This window comes from Podarcis pityusensis (genome assembly GCF_964106645.2).
Source record: "Podarcis pityusensis genome assembly, chromosome: 6".
Taxonomy (NCBI): domain Eukaryota; kingdom Metazoa; phylum Chordata; class Lepidosauria; order Squamata; family Lacertidae; genus Podarcis; species Podarcis pityusensis.
This window is the reverse complement of record NC_138030.1, coordinates 53,490,445-53,504,475: the sequence shown is the minus strand read 5'-3', so window position 1 is coordinate 53,504,475 and position 14,031 is coordinate 53,490,445. Positions and strand designations below refer to the sequence as shown.

The following is a 14,031-nucleotide window of genomic DNA, read 5'->3' as shown; positions in this document are numbered from 1 at the left end:
GCCAGTGGCTGGGAGGTCCTGGGAAACTCCTGAAACCCTTGATCAGTTTCTGCCTTGTCTGAAATAGCTGGATGGCTTTCAGAGCCACGCAGGTGAAGATCAACGCCACAGTCCAATAGAAAAACCGAGAGGGACTCGCCGGTAGCCAGGACCATAAGGCATTGATTACAATTTCCATTGCCAGCTGCTTGCTTTGCTCCAGCATCTAGAATAAGTCCTGAAAACTTTCTGGCTTGCTTGGCTTTGCTCTGTGTGCTGTATGAAAATGTCAGATCAAATCCAGGTACTGCAGGAATCTGAGAACTGCTTAAACCTCCACCCACACACTCTAATTAGTTCCACCTGCTGGGCGCTGAATCTTCCCCTTTCCCCCACTTCAGAGCTGGATCCAGATCACTGTCACTGGGAAATGTTTTAATTAACTGCATGCATCCCATCAGAAACTGAAGTCTTTATCCCAGTAGCCTCAAATTCCCCAATAGGGATAGGGGACATATTTGATTCACTTTCCATTTAAATAAAAAATGACAAAATTCACAGCCTCTGAAACAATACAAGAACTGAAACAGACTTACTTTGAAATTTGCCCTTTTCCAAATTTTACTGCGTAATTCTTCAGAATACACTGAGGCAAAGTGTGCATAAAAAAATGCATGTATTAGTGAATATAGCATACAACAATATATTTTATTTACGGACATTGCTTTGCAAAAATGTGCATATTAGGCAAAATTGCATACTTTTGTATCCTAGGAAAAATGACACTAAAATGATGGATTTTCATGAGGACAGAGTGCCGAGCTTCAACATTCTTCCCCCTTGGGTCCACAGATGATGTTTGCCCACAACTGTTGATGTGAGATCAGCAACAAGGAGAAAGTCCAAAAGATCAGGCTTTCCCCCGTACAATCCTTGGAACACAATAGTTATGACCTATATATTATAAAGCTGACTAATGCATACTTTGTTTTACTAAAAACAAACAAACCCCAAAGTATTCCTAGGTCTATAATATAAAACATATAAAAATTAAAATCCAGCCATATTAAGCCTTGATTTCAGAGTTTATATTGTAAATAACCAAAGCTCTGTAGTGGGCATGTTCAATAAGCACAGGAGAGTTTGCCATAAAATCACAGAAAGATAGCAAATAATTCATGACAACTAAATACCCATTATCCCAAAACCCCATCTGCCAGGGGCAAATACTCATCTGGAGCTCATTGTCATTAGCTCATCCTACTCTCGAGTAGGACCCTGGTAGAGACACATGCCTGGCTGGCATGTTCTCTCCCTCCTGGTCAATCTTTCAGGAGCTTCAAAAGCTTTCTTCTGCCCTAACATCACAGCGACTGATGCCAACAGACACCAGCACACTCAGGGATTCACAGAGTTTGTGCAGTCTGCGTAACAGAACTCAGTAGCTCAGCATTTGGATAATCTACGTTTATTTATATATAAACACATATGGAGCATTCTGACTTAGCTCCTTCCTCTTTCTCATCAGATAGCAAACAGAAAAAACAATGGACAATCGTAACACAAACATCCTGTCTCCGTCACTTCCCACACTGTGGAGTCAAAACATACACCGTTATGTGATAGACAACAACCCCATGAGCAGGAATTCTAACAATTAACAGGGTCATATATAGGTTGGTCTCACATCAGCTGTTCTGTGGGAAGGGTCCTGAACACTTTTTAATATGTCACAACTATCTGCTGTGTTTTTAAAATGTGTAATTTACCTGTGAACCTTCTTAGAAAAATATTTATTGGCAGGAATTGAGAGTCCAGAAGCAAGCATTACTACTCTGGTAACAGCAGCCATCAGTGGAGAGCCTTCAGCTTCAGATATATCCCATTTATGGATCGGGTGACAATTTGCGGCATGGGAATCGGGAGGTTGGCAGGATCAGGAAAAAGCTCAAAGTGCAGGAGTGTCAATGCAAGAGCAATTTTCATCTCATTCATGGCAAACTGCTGTCCAATGCAGTTCCTGAGTAGAATAAAGGGCAACATTACATTACAAACAGAAGAGCATTCTGCACATGGTCAAATCAGGGCCTTTTCGGTTGATGCTCCTTCACTTTTAGATTTCCCTTCCCAGAAATGAATGTCTGGCACCATCTTTGTTCTCCTTTGAATGCCCTACCCTTTTAAGCTTTTGAGTATATATTGTTTTATGCTGGCAGCTAATTCTGCCTTGCTGTGGACTCATTCACAATTTTATAAGCCTTGAACACAGTTGTGTCTTTCATGGAAGATTAATGTAAAAGTGTCCTTTTATGGAGGAAACAGTGCAAAATATAGGTGAGAAAATATTTACCTTGGCCCTGCAGAAAAAGGCAAGAAAGCATATGGGTGGCGATGCTTTGAATTCTCTGTGGAGAATCTTAGAGGATTAAACTCCTGCAACAGAAAATAAGTCATGGAATTTTGGATTAGAATGGCAACTGATATAGTGGCAAAAGAGCTAAAGGAAAAAGGGGCATTCACAAAAAAGAATACTGTTCTATACCCACTTACTGGGTCATAATGCCCATTGAGCTCCATGGGGCTTAGTTCTGTATAGGATTATAGGACTGCACTCTTAGCAACATGTTTTCCCCAATGTAATATGAAGGAAAATTCCTTCACATCTATAAATGCCTGGGCCAAATGAGACATGATGTTAATTGCATCAGTGTGCATGTTTTTAAAACTGTACACAGCCATTGGAGTGTCTGACCAGCAACAGGCCTGCAGGGCTTGGGAGGGAAATGCTAACCTTTCCCCCCTGCTGTGGTGCTGATGTTGCTCCTGAAGTTGCTCTTTGAATGGAGAGGGAAGCCTACACAGATTTTGTAAGCAGCACTTTAGGGACTGGTGGGTGGGTGGATTTTTGGCAGAATACTTCCATAGCTCCTGATGTGGATTAGGAATGTTTTCTGGATTAGGATTCCACAGCAGCTTTGCCAATATATTTTTGCAATGGTTTTCTTTTCGCAATAGATTTTTGCCATTTTGTAAGTGCATAAGCAACATTTTAAGAATCATAACTACATAACATGTGGCCTGTCCTTCTACTTAATTAGTACAGTATCTTCCTCATACCGTTCTTATCCAATTCTGTAGAGGGACACACTAAGCTTGACATCAGAGTGTTAGAAGATATATCCAAACATTTTTCTTTTTACTAACAGCTGCTGGCAGGAAAGGGATTTGGATCAGAGTCATGGCATAGGGAGGAATTTAGCTCTACATGCAGACACACACACAGAAACACACAGAGAGACACACACGTTTTCACCAGCATCTCTCTCTCATGCACACACTCTAGAGCTGGTAGTATCTACATAGGAAAATGCAGGCATCACTTGTGTTTATATGTTTCTGCTCCACACTTAATATTATATCAGGGGGTAGATAGTTTGGCATTAGGCCATTGATATGGGGCAATGGACTAAATGTGCCTTTCTCACCTCCAAACTGGAATACTTCTGGATGTGTTTAGTAAGCTAAAACAAGCAAGAAACTGGTAAAACAAAACACTGGGATAAATCCACACATCTAGTCACACAGTGTTAGTGTGACAAACAATTGGCTTCTTTTCTTAAAGAAATTGTATGTGTCTATGGCAATTATTCCACCATCTTTCTCTCAAAACATGTCAACTTCTCTCAGTCTCACCAGAAAGGTCTTGCTTAGGCTTTTCTTCTTTTATTATTACCTCAGGATTTTCCCAAACCTCAGGATTTCTGTGAAGACCATAAATATCCAATATAGTTAGAAAGCCTGTGGAAAAAAAGAGACATCATCTAGTATCATTTCGTCACCAGTGATATTATGTAATGAGAATTAATTGCTATCCAGTGGCATTTACCAAAACATTCATTCTCAATAACTTGCTGCAAAGACAGGCAGATTTTCAGAGCTGTTGCACTGGTAACCAGGATGATCCTGCACAGAGTACAGGAAGGCAGCTGGAAAGCATATTTCCTGGCCATATAATATTTGTTTGTTTGCCCAAGGAATTCATTTAGGTGTAGGTGGGGCCTCAAGAGATTGTCCATCTAAGGCCTAGCAGCTCCTGAAAGTGTCCATCTGAACACAGGGGCTGTGTACCTCTGTGTAGGCATGCACACCTGTATGTGCCCTCCACATATTCCGTGTGCACGAATGTGAGTGTGTGCAAGCAAGATTGTGCGGTGGCCGCATCACAGTTGTCAGTAACCCCACAAGGTAGTCCAAGGGTGAATGTGGTCCAGAAAAGGTTAGAAACCCTTGATGGAAGTTAAGTGACAGTGGAATTGAATAATGAGAACAGTGTAAGAATGAAGATGGAAGAGGAAGGGGCGAGTTCAAAGGAAGTCTGCAGAAGGGAGAGAGGGGAAGCCTACCTTTTGGTAAGGTTCGTCCATCAGCAAAAGTCACAGGAGAATCCACTTCTCGTGCTATAAGAGGTACTGGAGGATAAAGCCGAAGGCTCTCCTTAATGCACATGGTGCTGTATGTCATCTTTCCCAAGTTGTCCCTTAAAGATACAGCCCAAAATTGCCAGATTTAGGTCTCATAACTTTTTTTTAAGTGACGTGGGTGGTGCTGTGGTTGCCTTGGGCTTGCCGATCAGAAGATCGGCGGTTCGAATCCCCACGATGGGGTGAGCTCCCATTGCTCAGTCCCAGCTTCTGCTAGTAGTTCGAAAGCACGTCCAAAAGTGCAAGTAGATAAATAGATACCACTCCAATGGGAAGGTATATGGCGTTTCCATGCGCTGCTCTGGCTTCGGAGTTCCGTTGTGCCAGAAGCAACTTAGTCATGCTGGCCACATGACCTGGAAAAACTGTCTGCAGACAAATGCCGGCTCCCTCGGCCTGTAAAGCGAATTGAGCGCCACAACCCCAGAGTCATCTGAGACTGGACTTAACTGTCAGGGGTCCTTGTCCTTTACCTTTTACCTTTTTAACCATTTATTAAGATGTAGCAAATAGGGTTCGAGAGCATAGGATTAGGCCAATTTCCCTGGAACCTAACGAACCTGAGACTTGTAGTCAGAGTACTCTGACCCTAAAACACTCTGCAGTGTTGCTGTCCCTTCATCTTCTCTTAATTTCTGAGAAACCCATAAAGCAGGAAATAAACGTTTAAGGTTGAACAATAATTTAGTCTGACCACTGAATATCCTCCTGTTGCCCAACAAGCTCCATGATCTCCTCTCTGCATCTCTGCTGATGTTCAGGGTTCTGGGCCATACAATAAAAGAGCCAAGAGATTCCACTAGCTGTGGTATCATGACCTTCGAACATGAATGTGTCCACTTCTGCACGTATGTCTTCATCTGACAATGGATTTCCATTTTCATCCTAACCGCACAGGGAAAATAGTGTTTTATAGGATTAGTGAGATCCAATATTTAAAGTTCTCCAAGACCCTCCTCCCTCTCCCAGCTCACATCAAACCTTTCAAAGAAGGTTAGTGATGGCTGGAAAAGCCCTTAGCAATATAGCATGGCAGGCATAGGTGCATTATTTTTACAATGTCCACCTTTGCGCAAAGAAGAATATCCAGGAAGTCCAAATGCCTCTTCTTCAGAATCTTTTCAAGCTCTTTCTCATTCTTGAGGGAATCCTTCCTCTCTCTTATTACCTTCTCTGCATTGAAAACAAACAGTATGAAATGAATAAAGCTATGTGTAAGAGGCAAGCAAATATATTTAGATTGTGTTATGCTTAGGGTAACAAATACTTTTATTAGCTGAGCTCTGAAAAGGAAGCTTAGAATGATCAGTAGCTTAAAGAGCTAAAAGTTTTCAGTCCAAATTTCAGTCCACAGTTGGGAGCATTAAGGCTTCCAAATGCTGGTTTCTGGGAACCACAGGAGGGGGAAGTTCTTTTGTGTTTAGGTTCTGCTTCCTAGGTTCCCACCGGCATCTAGTTGACCACTGTGAGAAAGGATGCTGCACTAGAATGGGCTATTGGCCTGATCCAGCAGGCTATTCCTATGTTCTTAGAGAGAGTTATCATGTTGGGATTAAAGCTTCACATAGGAGAAAGCTAAAAAGTAGAAGAAGTCCCAGGATATAGGGAAGATGAGAATCCAGATGCAAACTCTGCCCTTTCACACACCCACACCCACCCACCCACACAGGTTTCCTCAGGGTCTTTTGGACGTTTAACAATTCAGTAAAGGTTACATGATCTCCAGAAATCCAGGGAGAAATCCTGAACAGGAATGATGTGGGGAAAGGACAATGAAATATTTCTCTGGGGACAGAGAGAAATTATTGAATTTCATGAAAATTCTCAGAAGTATAAGAAAGATATATTCATTATGTTAGACAAATGATCAGATTTTAGGGTTCCAGAAAGAGAATTCATGTTATTAGGAAGTATGAGAAGAATTGATAGGGAGGTAAATATCATGCCAAGGTGCTGGTTGATTTCATTTATAAAATTTTACTTCTTATAAATAGAAAGTCCTTTCTCCTTATATAAATGATTGAGCACATAACTAGAGAAGAAGTTAAGTTGGAAAGGAGGAGGCAGTTATGTGTGTTCTTAATTTTGCTTCAACCTTTTTCATTTCTAGTCTCTCTATTATAATAAGACCATTGTTAAATTAATTTTTTTTAAAAATTGTCTTGCTTTTCAAGTGCATCATACCAACACTTACAATTTTTAATTTTCCTAATGGTACTGAAACAATATCTTCTTTTATTTTGAATTTTTTTATTAGGAAATAAAATTATATATTAGCTCAGAAGAAGAGGAGGAGGAGGGGGAGCAGGAAGAAAAAGTTGTTGCCAGGAAGTAAAAAACACATACCTGTGTGATGGTGGGCTATTTTGCAAGCTTTGTAAAACTGACGCCCTTTTGAAGTCAACCGGTAAATGAGATCATTGTGATGCCAAGGTGTTTTCAGTCTCTGATAAGCCAGGAACCCAAGATCAAAAACAGTTTGAATATAGGAATTTTCTCTGTGGACAGTGAGAAATGGAAACCAATATAAACACAAAAACAACAACAACAAAGATTAGATGACTTTGCAAGAGCCAACAAGCTGATGATCAATCCAGATAAGTCTGAGGTACTGTTGGTGCGTGGTTCCCTAGACTAGATGGATTGTGATGAAGTGGGTATGTAGTTTGGGGGTATTTCTGGCAGCCTTGGTGGCCTGTAGTGCCCTCAATCAGCTTTGGCTGGCAGCCCAGCTGCACTCCCATCTGGACAGCGATAGCCTTATTTCCATTGTCTATACTCTGGCTACCTCTATATTCAATTATTGCAACACCTTATGTATAGGACTACCTCTGAAGACAGTTTCAGAAACTTCAGCTGGTGAATAATAATAATAATAATAATAATAATAATAATAATAATTTATTATTTATACCCCGCCCATCTGGCTGAGTTTCCCCAGCCACTCTGGGCGGCTCCCAATCAAGTGTTAAAAACAGTACAGCATTACATATTAAAAACTTCCCTGAACAGGGCTGCCTTAAGATGTCTTCTGAATGTCAAGTAGTTGTTTATCTCTTTGACATCTGTTTGGCGGCCTTGAAGCTCACCAGGGTAACATGTTTTGAGCATATTGCACAAATTCTGGCCTGACTGCACTGGCTGCCGATTAGTTTCTGATTACCTGGTACCTTCCATGGTGAGCTAGGCCTGGCAGGACAGCTTACTCTATGGCCTTAACCCCTTTGTGCATTAATTAGACTTAAGCATGCTGGTTATATGAGGCTGGTTATCTCACAATAAGAACAAACAAATTGGTCCAGGGGTTAGAGGAAGGAACCCAGGGTCATCCATTGAAACTGACAGTTGGAAGATTCATCACAGACAAACGAAACTATTTCTTCGCACAGTTAAACTATAGAATTTACTCCCCAAAGATGTAGTGATGTCCATCATCCTGAATGGCTTCCTTAACCATATGCAGATCGCAGAGGTGACTGCAATCTTGGGCTTGCTTCTCATGACACTCCTAGCGCATGACACAGAAAAGAAGGTCTGTATCTGTCTGGGACTCCCACCTTCTCTGAAATAGGGATTTTATACTGACCTGTCCGTTTCAGCATTTTTCTGGTAGCTGAAGGCACATTTCATAATAGTATCAAGAGTCATCAGACTGACATGTTCGAACATCTCCACTGATGCTGTGGGGTTGCTGAGTACCAGCTTTCCCCATACATCCTAATATTTTAGGAAAGGGAAAGAAATGAGAATAGAGAAGTCTCCTGAATGATTAGATGATTCATTATTAGATACGATGTTGCATTTGTAGAACTCAGCAGGGAATAGGGGTTAAAGTAGGACTGGTTGGCTCTGCCTGTCATTAGCTCTGGCTCCACTTACTGATGGCCTCTTTGCCTTCTATCCTCCTAGTCCCAATGGGCATCAGTCACTACCGTCTGCTAAGCAGCTTCCTCCACTGCAGGGGTAGGCAACCTAAGGCCCGGGGGCCGGATGCAGCCCAATCGCCTTCTAAATCCGGCCCAGGGACGGTCCGGAAATCAGCGTGTTTTTACATGAGTAGAATGTGTGCTTTTATTTAAAATGCATCTCTGGGTTCTTTGTGGAGCATAGGAATTCGGTCACCCCCCCAAACAAAAATAGTCTGGCCCACCACATGGTCTGAGGGACAATGGACCAGCTCACAGCTGAAAAAGGTTGCTGACCCCTGCTCTACTGGTTGGTAAGCGTATCTCAAGGACACACATAAAGCCTTTTGATTCAGGGGAGATGTGGAGAAGAATGAGGAAACATCAGACAGACAGAGAGAGGGAGAGAGAGTTTGTGTGTCATAACTAGCCATTGGGGGGAAATGTATTTGCTCCTGCAAAAGTCATTGCCTGCAACATAAAGGACTGCTCAACTAGCCTCATACTTTCACAGGTACTCCAGACTCAAACTTTTCAAAGGAACTTTGTGTTATGGAAGAGGAAGTAAACACGGTTTTGACATACAATTCTAGCTAATACAACACTGCACAACCCTTCAAAGTGATGCATTTAAATATTCCACAAAGAAAGCTTATGGTAGTCAGCATCTGTCTGTCCTGAAAATGTGGAAGAACTAATTAAGACAATATCAAGTGTCACAGGTTATGAAGGAATTTTAGAATTCAATACTGCTGCAAACTCATTGCCTGAGACCCAAAGGGCTGCTCAACTAGTTTCACACTTCGATGGGGGCTTCTGACTCAAACTTTTCGAAAGATCTTTGTGGTATGCCAGAGGAGGCTTTCAGGTCAAAGAAAGAGTCTGCTCTGGCCCTCTGAGTCTGCTCAAAGCAGGACTGAGATCATGAAGGTGGATGAGCAACTTCTTAGCCTGGAGCTGACCTCCTGAAAGTAGCAATGGGGTTTCTTACCAGCATCTCCTTGACTGATTCTGCCATAAGAGTCACATAAGGCTTCAGAATATTGTAATGGAATCCGGGAGTCAGCAGTTTCCGGTGCTGCTGCCACTTTGGCCCATTCAGGATGAGAAGCCCCCTTCCTGCCAGGAAAAGGAAGGAAAATGAGGAACAGAAGCCCAAGATAATGTTGTCTTTCTTAGGCACATACACCAGGGTCAGGGTCACATGGTAAATTATCCACCACAGATGGCAGGGTTTACAGAACTATATTTGACCCATTGAAGTAGGCAGTTAATTGCTGGAATAATTCAAGTTAAGAATCTATTTACCTACTAAAGGATTTCTGAAACATGGAATGCAGTGTGTATATTTCCTTACAACCCGAGAAATCCATCTTCACAGACTCTATGAGGACAGACTTTTGAGATTGTAGGGAAACATACTATAGAGTTTGATTCTTCAGCAACACGGGCAGAAATCAGTTGGTCAAAGGAATAAAGCTGGCACTGAAGCCTCCTGGAAGGCACCAGTGGAAAAGGCACCAGCTTAACAAATACTAGCAGCTTCCCATAGACCCAAAGGAAGTTTGAACTTTGTAAAGCTGAGAATATATGTATATGCTCGATACAAGAATATCACAGTAAATTCAGGAATACATGAAATTAGTGAGAGAAAATACATACCAATCCATGGAATTAGGAAGTCCTGTGTTATAAGAGGTTTAGGATCTGAATAGTGTAATAAATGAGATAAAATGAGTTTAGCATGAGATGGTAAAAAACTATTTGTGAGAACAAATTTAAATGTTTAATTTGCTAAATTGTACTCTGTTGCCTCAATCTAGGGGATTCCTATGGGCACCCAGAGCTCCCTCACTTGCCTCTCTTTGCTTTTCAGCAGCCAGATCCAATGCACACTCCCAAATCTTTGCACATGAGAATTAAGAGGAACAACCTTTGCAGGCCAAGCTTACTCCAAGGTGTGACCATTACCTTGCCCAGCCTTGGGGACTCCAGCCATTTGTTGGGCAAATAGTTGTGCTTCCCCCAATTTCCAAAATGAAATATCCAGTTCTCTAATGTACTTTTTGAATTTTGTAGTCTGCTGTGTGCCTTCTCTACCAATCTGATTTGAGCATTAAAGACTTGGGTAGAACTAGAGCTGGGAGCTGGGAGTTCTTTGCCTGGCAGAGGGACTGATGGGAGTTGGAGTTCAAAACATCTTGAAGGCATCAGGTTGGGGAAGGTTGCTTTAGGATGCTCTTGAAATATGAATCACTTACATTTATTTCTTGCCTTACAAAGAGCAGTGCAACTTACTGCATGAATAATGTTGACAGCCTTCAGCATACAGTGGTACCTCGGGTTACATACGCTTCAGGTTACATACGCTTCAGGTTACAGACTCCGCTAACACAGAAATAATGCTTCAGGTTAAGAACTTTGCTTCAGGATAAGAACGGAAATCTTGCTCCGGCAGCACAGCGGCAGCAGGAGGCCCCTTTAGCTAAAGTGGTGCTTCAGGTTAAGAACAGTTTTAGGTTAAGAACGGACCTCCGGAACGAATTAAGTACTTAACCTGAAGTACCACTGTATTCATGTAACTGCACGATGAGAGGGACATAAGGTACAAATTCCTTACCGCCTCTGCTGTACACGGCCTTTGCATATTCAGGGTGGTTAATGGACAGGAAAGCCAAGAAATTTCCATACCAACGTGGATAACAGTGCGGGTACTTTTCTGTCCGTGCAGCTGCGTTCAGGAATTCTTCCTCAGGTTTCATCTGTATCAGTAACCAATTTACCGATTGTAATTAAATGTTTAGTTCAGGATGAAAACAGATAATCAGGTAATGTAATAGTGTATAACTTTCAGCTGGGATGCATATATAACAAAGGAATAATTCACCCACTTGCCTCAATCCTAAAACCACAGTCTTATTAAACCTGTTTCTTTCTATTCTGCATTGGCCTCCCCTTATCAATTTCATTTCAGGCTCTCAGGTGTAGAAGAACACACACTGGTTGAGCATGAATAAGCCATTGAACTATAAATGTTAACAAGAAAAAACAGCCACCAAAGACTACATTTAGAAAAGCATTTTTTCCTGTTGGAATAAATTGAAACATTATACACAAAATTATAATATAATATTTATGCCTGAATCTGTGAATCATTCTTCAACTTTAGGTAAAATTGGATAAGAGAAACAGGTCCATCACAAATGCAAACTGTTGCATGGCAAATATGGGAGTCAGGGAGTAGAGGCTGAATATGGAACTAGAGATCAGCATATTGGGGAGGCCACAATACGTGGCAATAACCTGTTCAAAATTTCAGCACTCCAACAGGAAAATGAAATGGATATAGATGTGAACCAAAGTCCACCTCCACCTGTAATCAATAAAGTTGTGGCCTTCCCCCCTCCCAAATTGTTGTCTTGTCAAGTATGTACCTTTACACCATAGCCATTGCCTTCACGCAGTAGGGAGGGGGCTATGACTAGGCCCACAATGGCCATGTACGCTGCTCCTAGTGGGCAGCAGCTGTGGCCCCTTGTTGTCGGTCCTCCATTCAGAAGGTGTCAGGAGTCACGTCCCAGTGACTAGCTAATGTAGATTCCTTGGACAAATCTAAAGTTCCAACTGTCCAATCATGTGCAGCCAGTGAGTGGAGCCCAGTCTGCTGAACCAGCACAGCCGTCCCCAAGCCTTGCAAATGCCAGCAGACTGAATGACAACATTAATGAAGCAGCACATTTGATAGAAAATATCCTTTCAGAATGTGACACGAAGCTGAGAAAACACTTGGCTGGATTCCTGTCATCACACAATATGAATTGGAACTGATGCTCAAGAAAGTAATTATTCTGTGTCACATCATAAAGTTTAAATCCACTGATTTCATCTATCTTTCTGTGTTCCTGATGTAGTCTTTGCATGCCAACAACAACAAAAACCAGATTTATCCCTGTTTATGGTTAGTCCTGCAACACTTCCCTAGTTTCTCAACAGCTTTGATAGTGTGGTAATAGCTTCACTTGTGGGTTTAAGAAAACAGCTATATCAGCAGTTAATAAGCTAATGCCATGAGCATGTTGCACAATCTTTGTATGACCCTTTTAACTTCATTTACCAATGCACTACACCAAATAAAGTTTCTTAGTTTCATAATGATTGCCTTACAGTTTAGGCACAACTGGATGGTGACTGGTAACACAACATTCAGTCAATTTTCAGTTCCTTATTGAGAAACACAGTTTTGCAAAGAGAGACCCAACATCTCACCAGGAAAGTCAGAGATTCCCTTACCATGTGGATATGGCCATACAGCCAGTGGCTGGGAGGTCCTGGGAAACTCCTGAAACCCTTGATCAGTTTCTGCCTTGTCTGAAATAGCTGGATGGCTTTCAGAGCAATGCAGGTGAAGATCCATGCCACAGTCCAATAGAATAACTGAGAGGAATTCGCTGGTAGCCAGGACCACAAGATATTGATTACAATTTCCATAGCCAGCTGCCTGCTGCTTGCTTTGCTCCAGTAGCTAGAATAAGTCCTCAAAAGCTTTGCTGTTTTGCTGGCTTTGTCTTGTGAGCTGCATCAAATTACTAAAACAACTTTGTGGCAGGTGTTGCTGCAGGAATCTGGGAACTGTTTAAACCTCCACCCACACACTCTAATTAGTTTCACCCGCTGGGTGCTAAATCCTCCCCTTTTCCTCACTTCAGAGCTGGACCAGATCACTGTTATTGGGAAATGTTGTTTTAATTAACTGCATGCAGGGTAATAATGTACTTTATCAATAGAAGTATTGGTACACCCAGAATTCACTGATATTCAAAGAAGATTTCAAGGAGGACTGATATAGAGAAGGGCAATTGATAGAGAAGAAAATATTCATTCGGTTTTACGTTTGCCTCTTATTTTGTGCAGTGTTTCTACTGAGCAATAGCAACTGCTTCCAGTTTGAATAAATGTTGTCAGCCAACCCCTGCTTGAGTTGGGCTTCCCTCATCATCTGCATGGACTAAATCCTATACTTCTGGAAAAGGGTCTATCAAGCCAGAGGCATCCCATGAACCAGTCTCCCCTCAGGAACTCCAAATCCAAATAACTTTATTGTACTAGCCATTGGCCATGACAAATCTGAATCAAAAATAAATTCAAGCAAAAGGGGTGTTGCGCCACAAATAATAATCTCTATTTATATCTCAGCATCTCTCTTTCAGTTCACTGCTATATCATCCAGTGTCTTCTTTCTGATCTTTTTGGCCACCAGAGCAAAAAGGGTGACTTTATGAATCACTGAAGCGTTTACATTGCTAAGAAACCATAGGACCTTCTCTGGTGGGGAGAGACAGCTTTCCTGTATGGACGGCAAGGTGAGGAATCACCTCCTGGGTCCAATGTATAGTGGGCAATACAGTCGTACCTTGGAAGTTGAACGGAATCCATTCTGGAAGTCCGTTCCACTTCCAAAATGTGCAAAAACCAAAGTGTGGCTTCTGATTAGCTGCAGGAAGCTCTTGTAGCCAATCAGAAGCTGCAGAAGCCCCACTGGATGTTCCACTTCCAAAAATAGCTCGTAAACCGGAACAGTCACTTCCGGGTTTGTGATGTTCGGGAGCCAAAGCATTCAGGAACTAAGCTGCTCGACTTCCAAGATACGACTGTCCAGTAAATCTTCC

The 14,031-nt window shown here is 41.9% G+C and overlaps 1 protein-coding gene across 6 annotated transcripts; it reads right to left on the bottom strand.

Moving 5' to 3' along the window:
- Nucleotides 1-1,431: 1,431 nt before the first annotated feature.
- On the bottom strand, nt 1,432-13,004 carry LOC308479063 (cytochrome P450 4B1-like). 6 transcript variants are annotated; one of them, XM_081009440.1, is made up of 12 exons: nt 12,656-13,003; nt 10,986-11,127; nt 10,028-10,072; nt 9,357-9,484; nt 8,047-8,177; nt 6,807-6,958; nt 5,527-5,633; nt 5,155-5,345; nt 4,383-4,516; nt 3,713-3,777; nt 2,330-2,412; nt 1,432-1,999 (listed from the first exon to the last, which is right to left on the bottom strand). In XM_081009440.1, the coding sequence occupies exons 1-12, from the start codon at nt 12,851-12,853 to the stop codon at nt 1,831-1,833; spliced, it is 1,545 nt and encodes a 514-aa protein (XP_080865566.1). In that variant the 5' UTR covers nt 12,854-13,003; the 3' UTR covers nt 1,432-1,830. The 6 variants fall into 6 exon arrangements, 4 of the variants coding, with proteins under 4 accessions (XP_080865566.1, XP_080865567.1, XP_080865568.1 ...); XM_081009441.1 differs by lacking the exon at nt 1,432-1,999 and adding an exon at nt 2,530-2,652 and having other exon boundaries at nt 2,326-2,412; nt 12,656-13,004; XR_013987440.1 differs by lacking the exon at nt 1,432-1,999 and adding an exon at nt 2,530-2,652 and having other exon boundaries at nt 3,673-3,777; nt 12,656-13,004.
- Between the last annotated feature and the right edge of the window lie 1,027 nt (nt 13,005-14,031).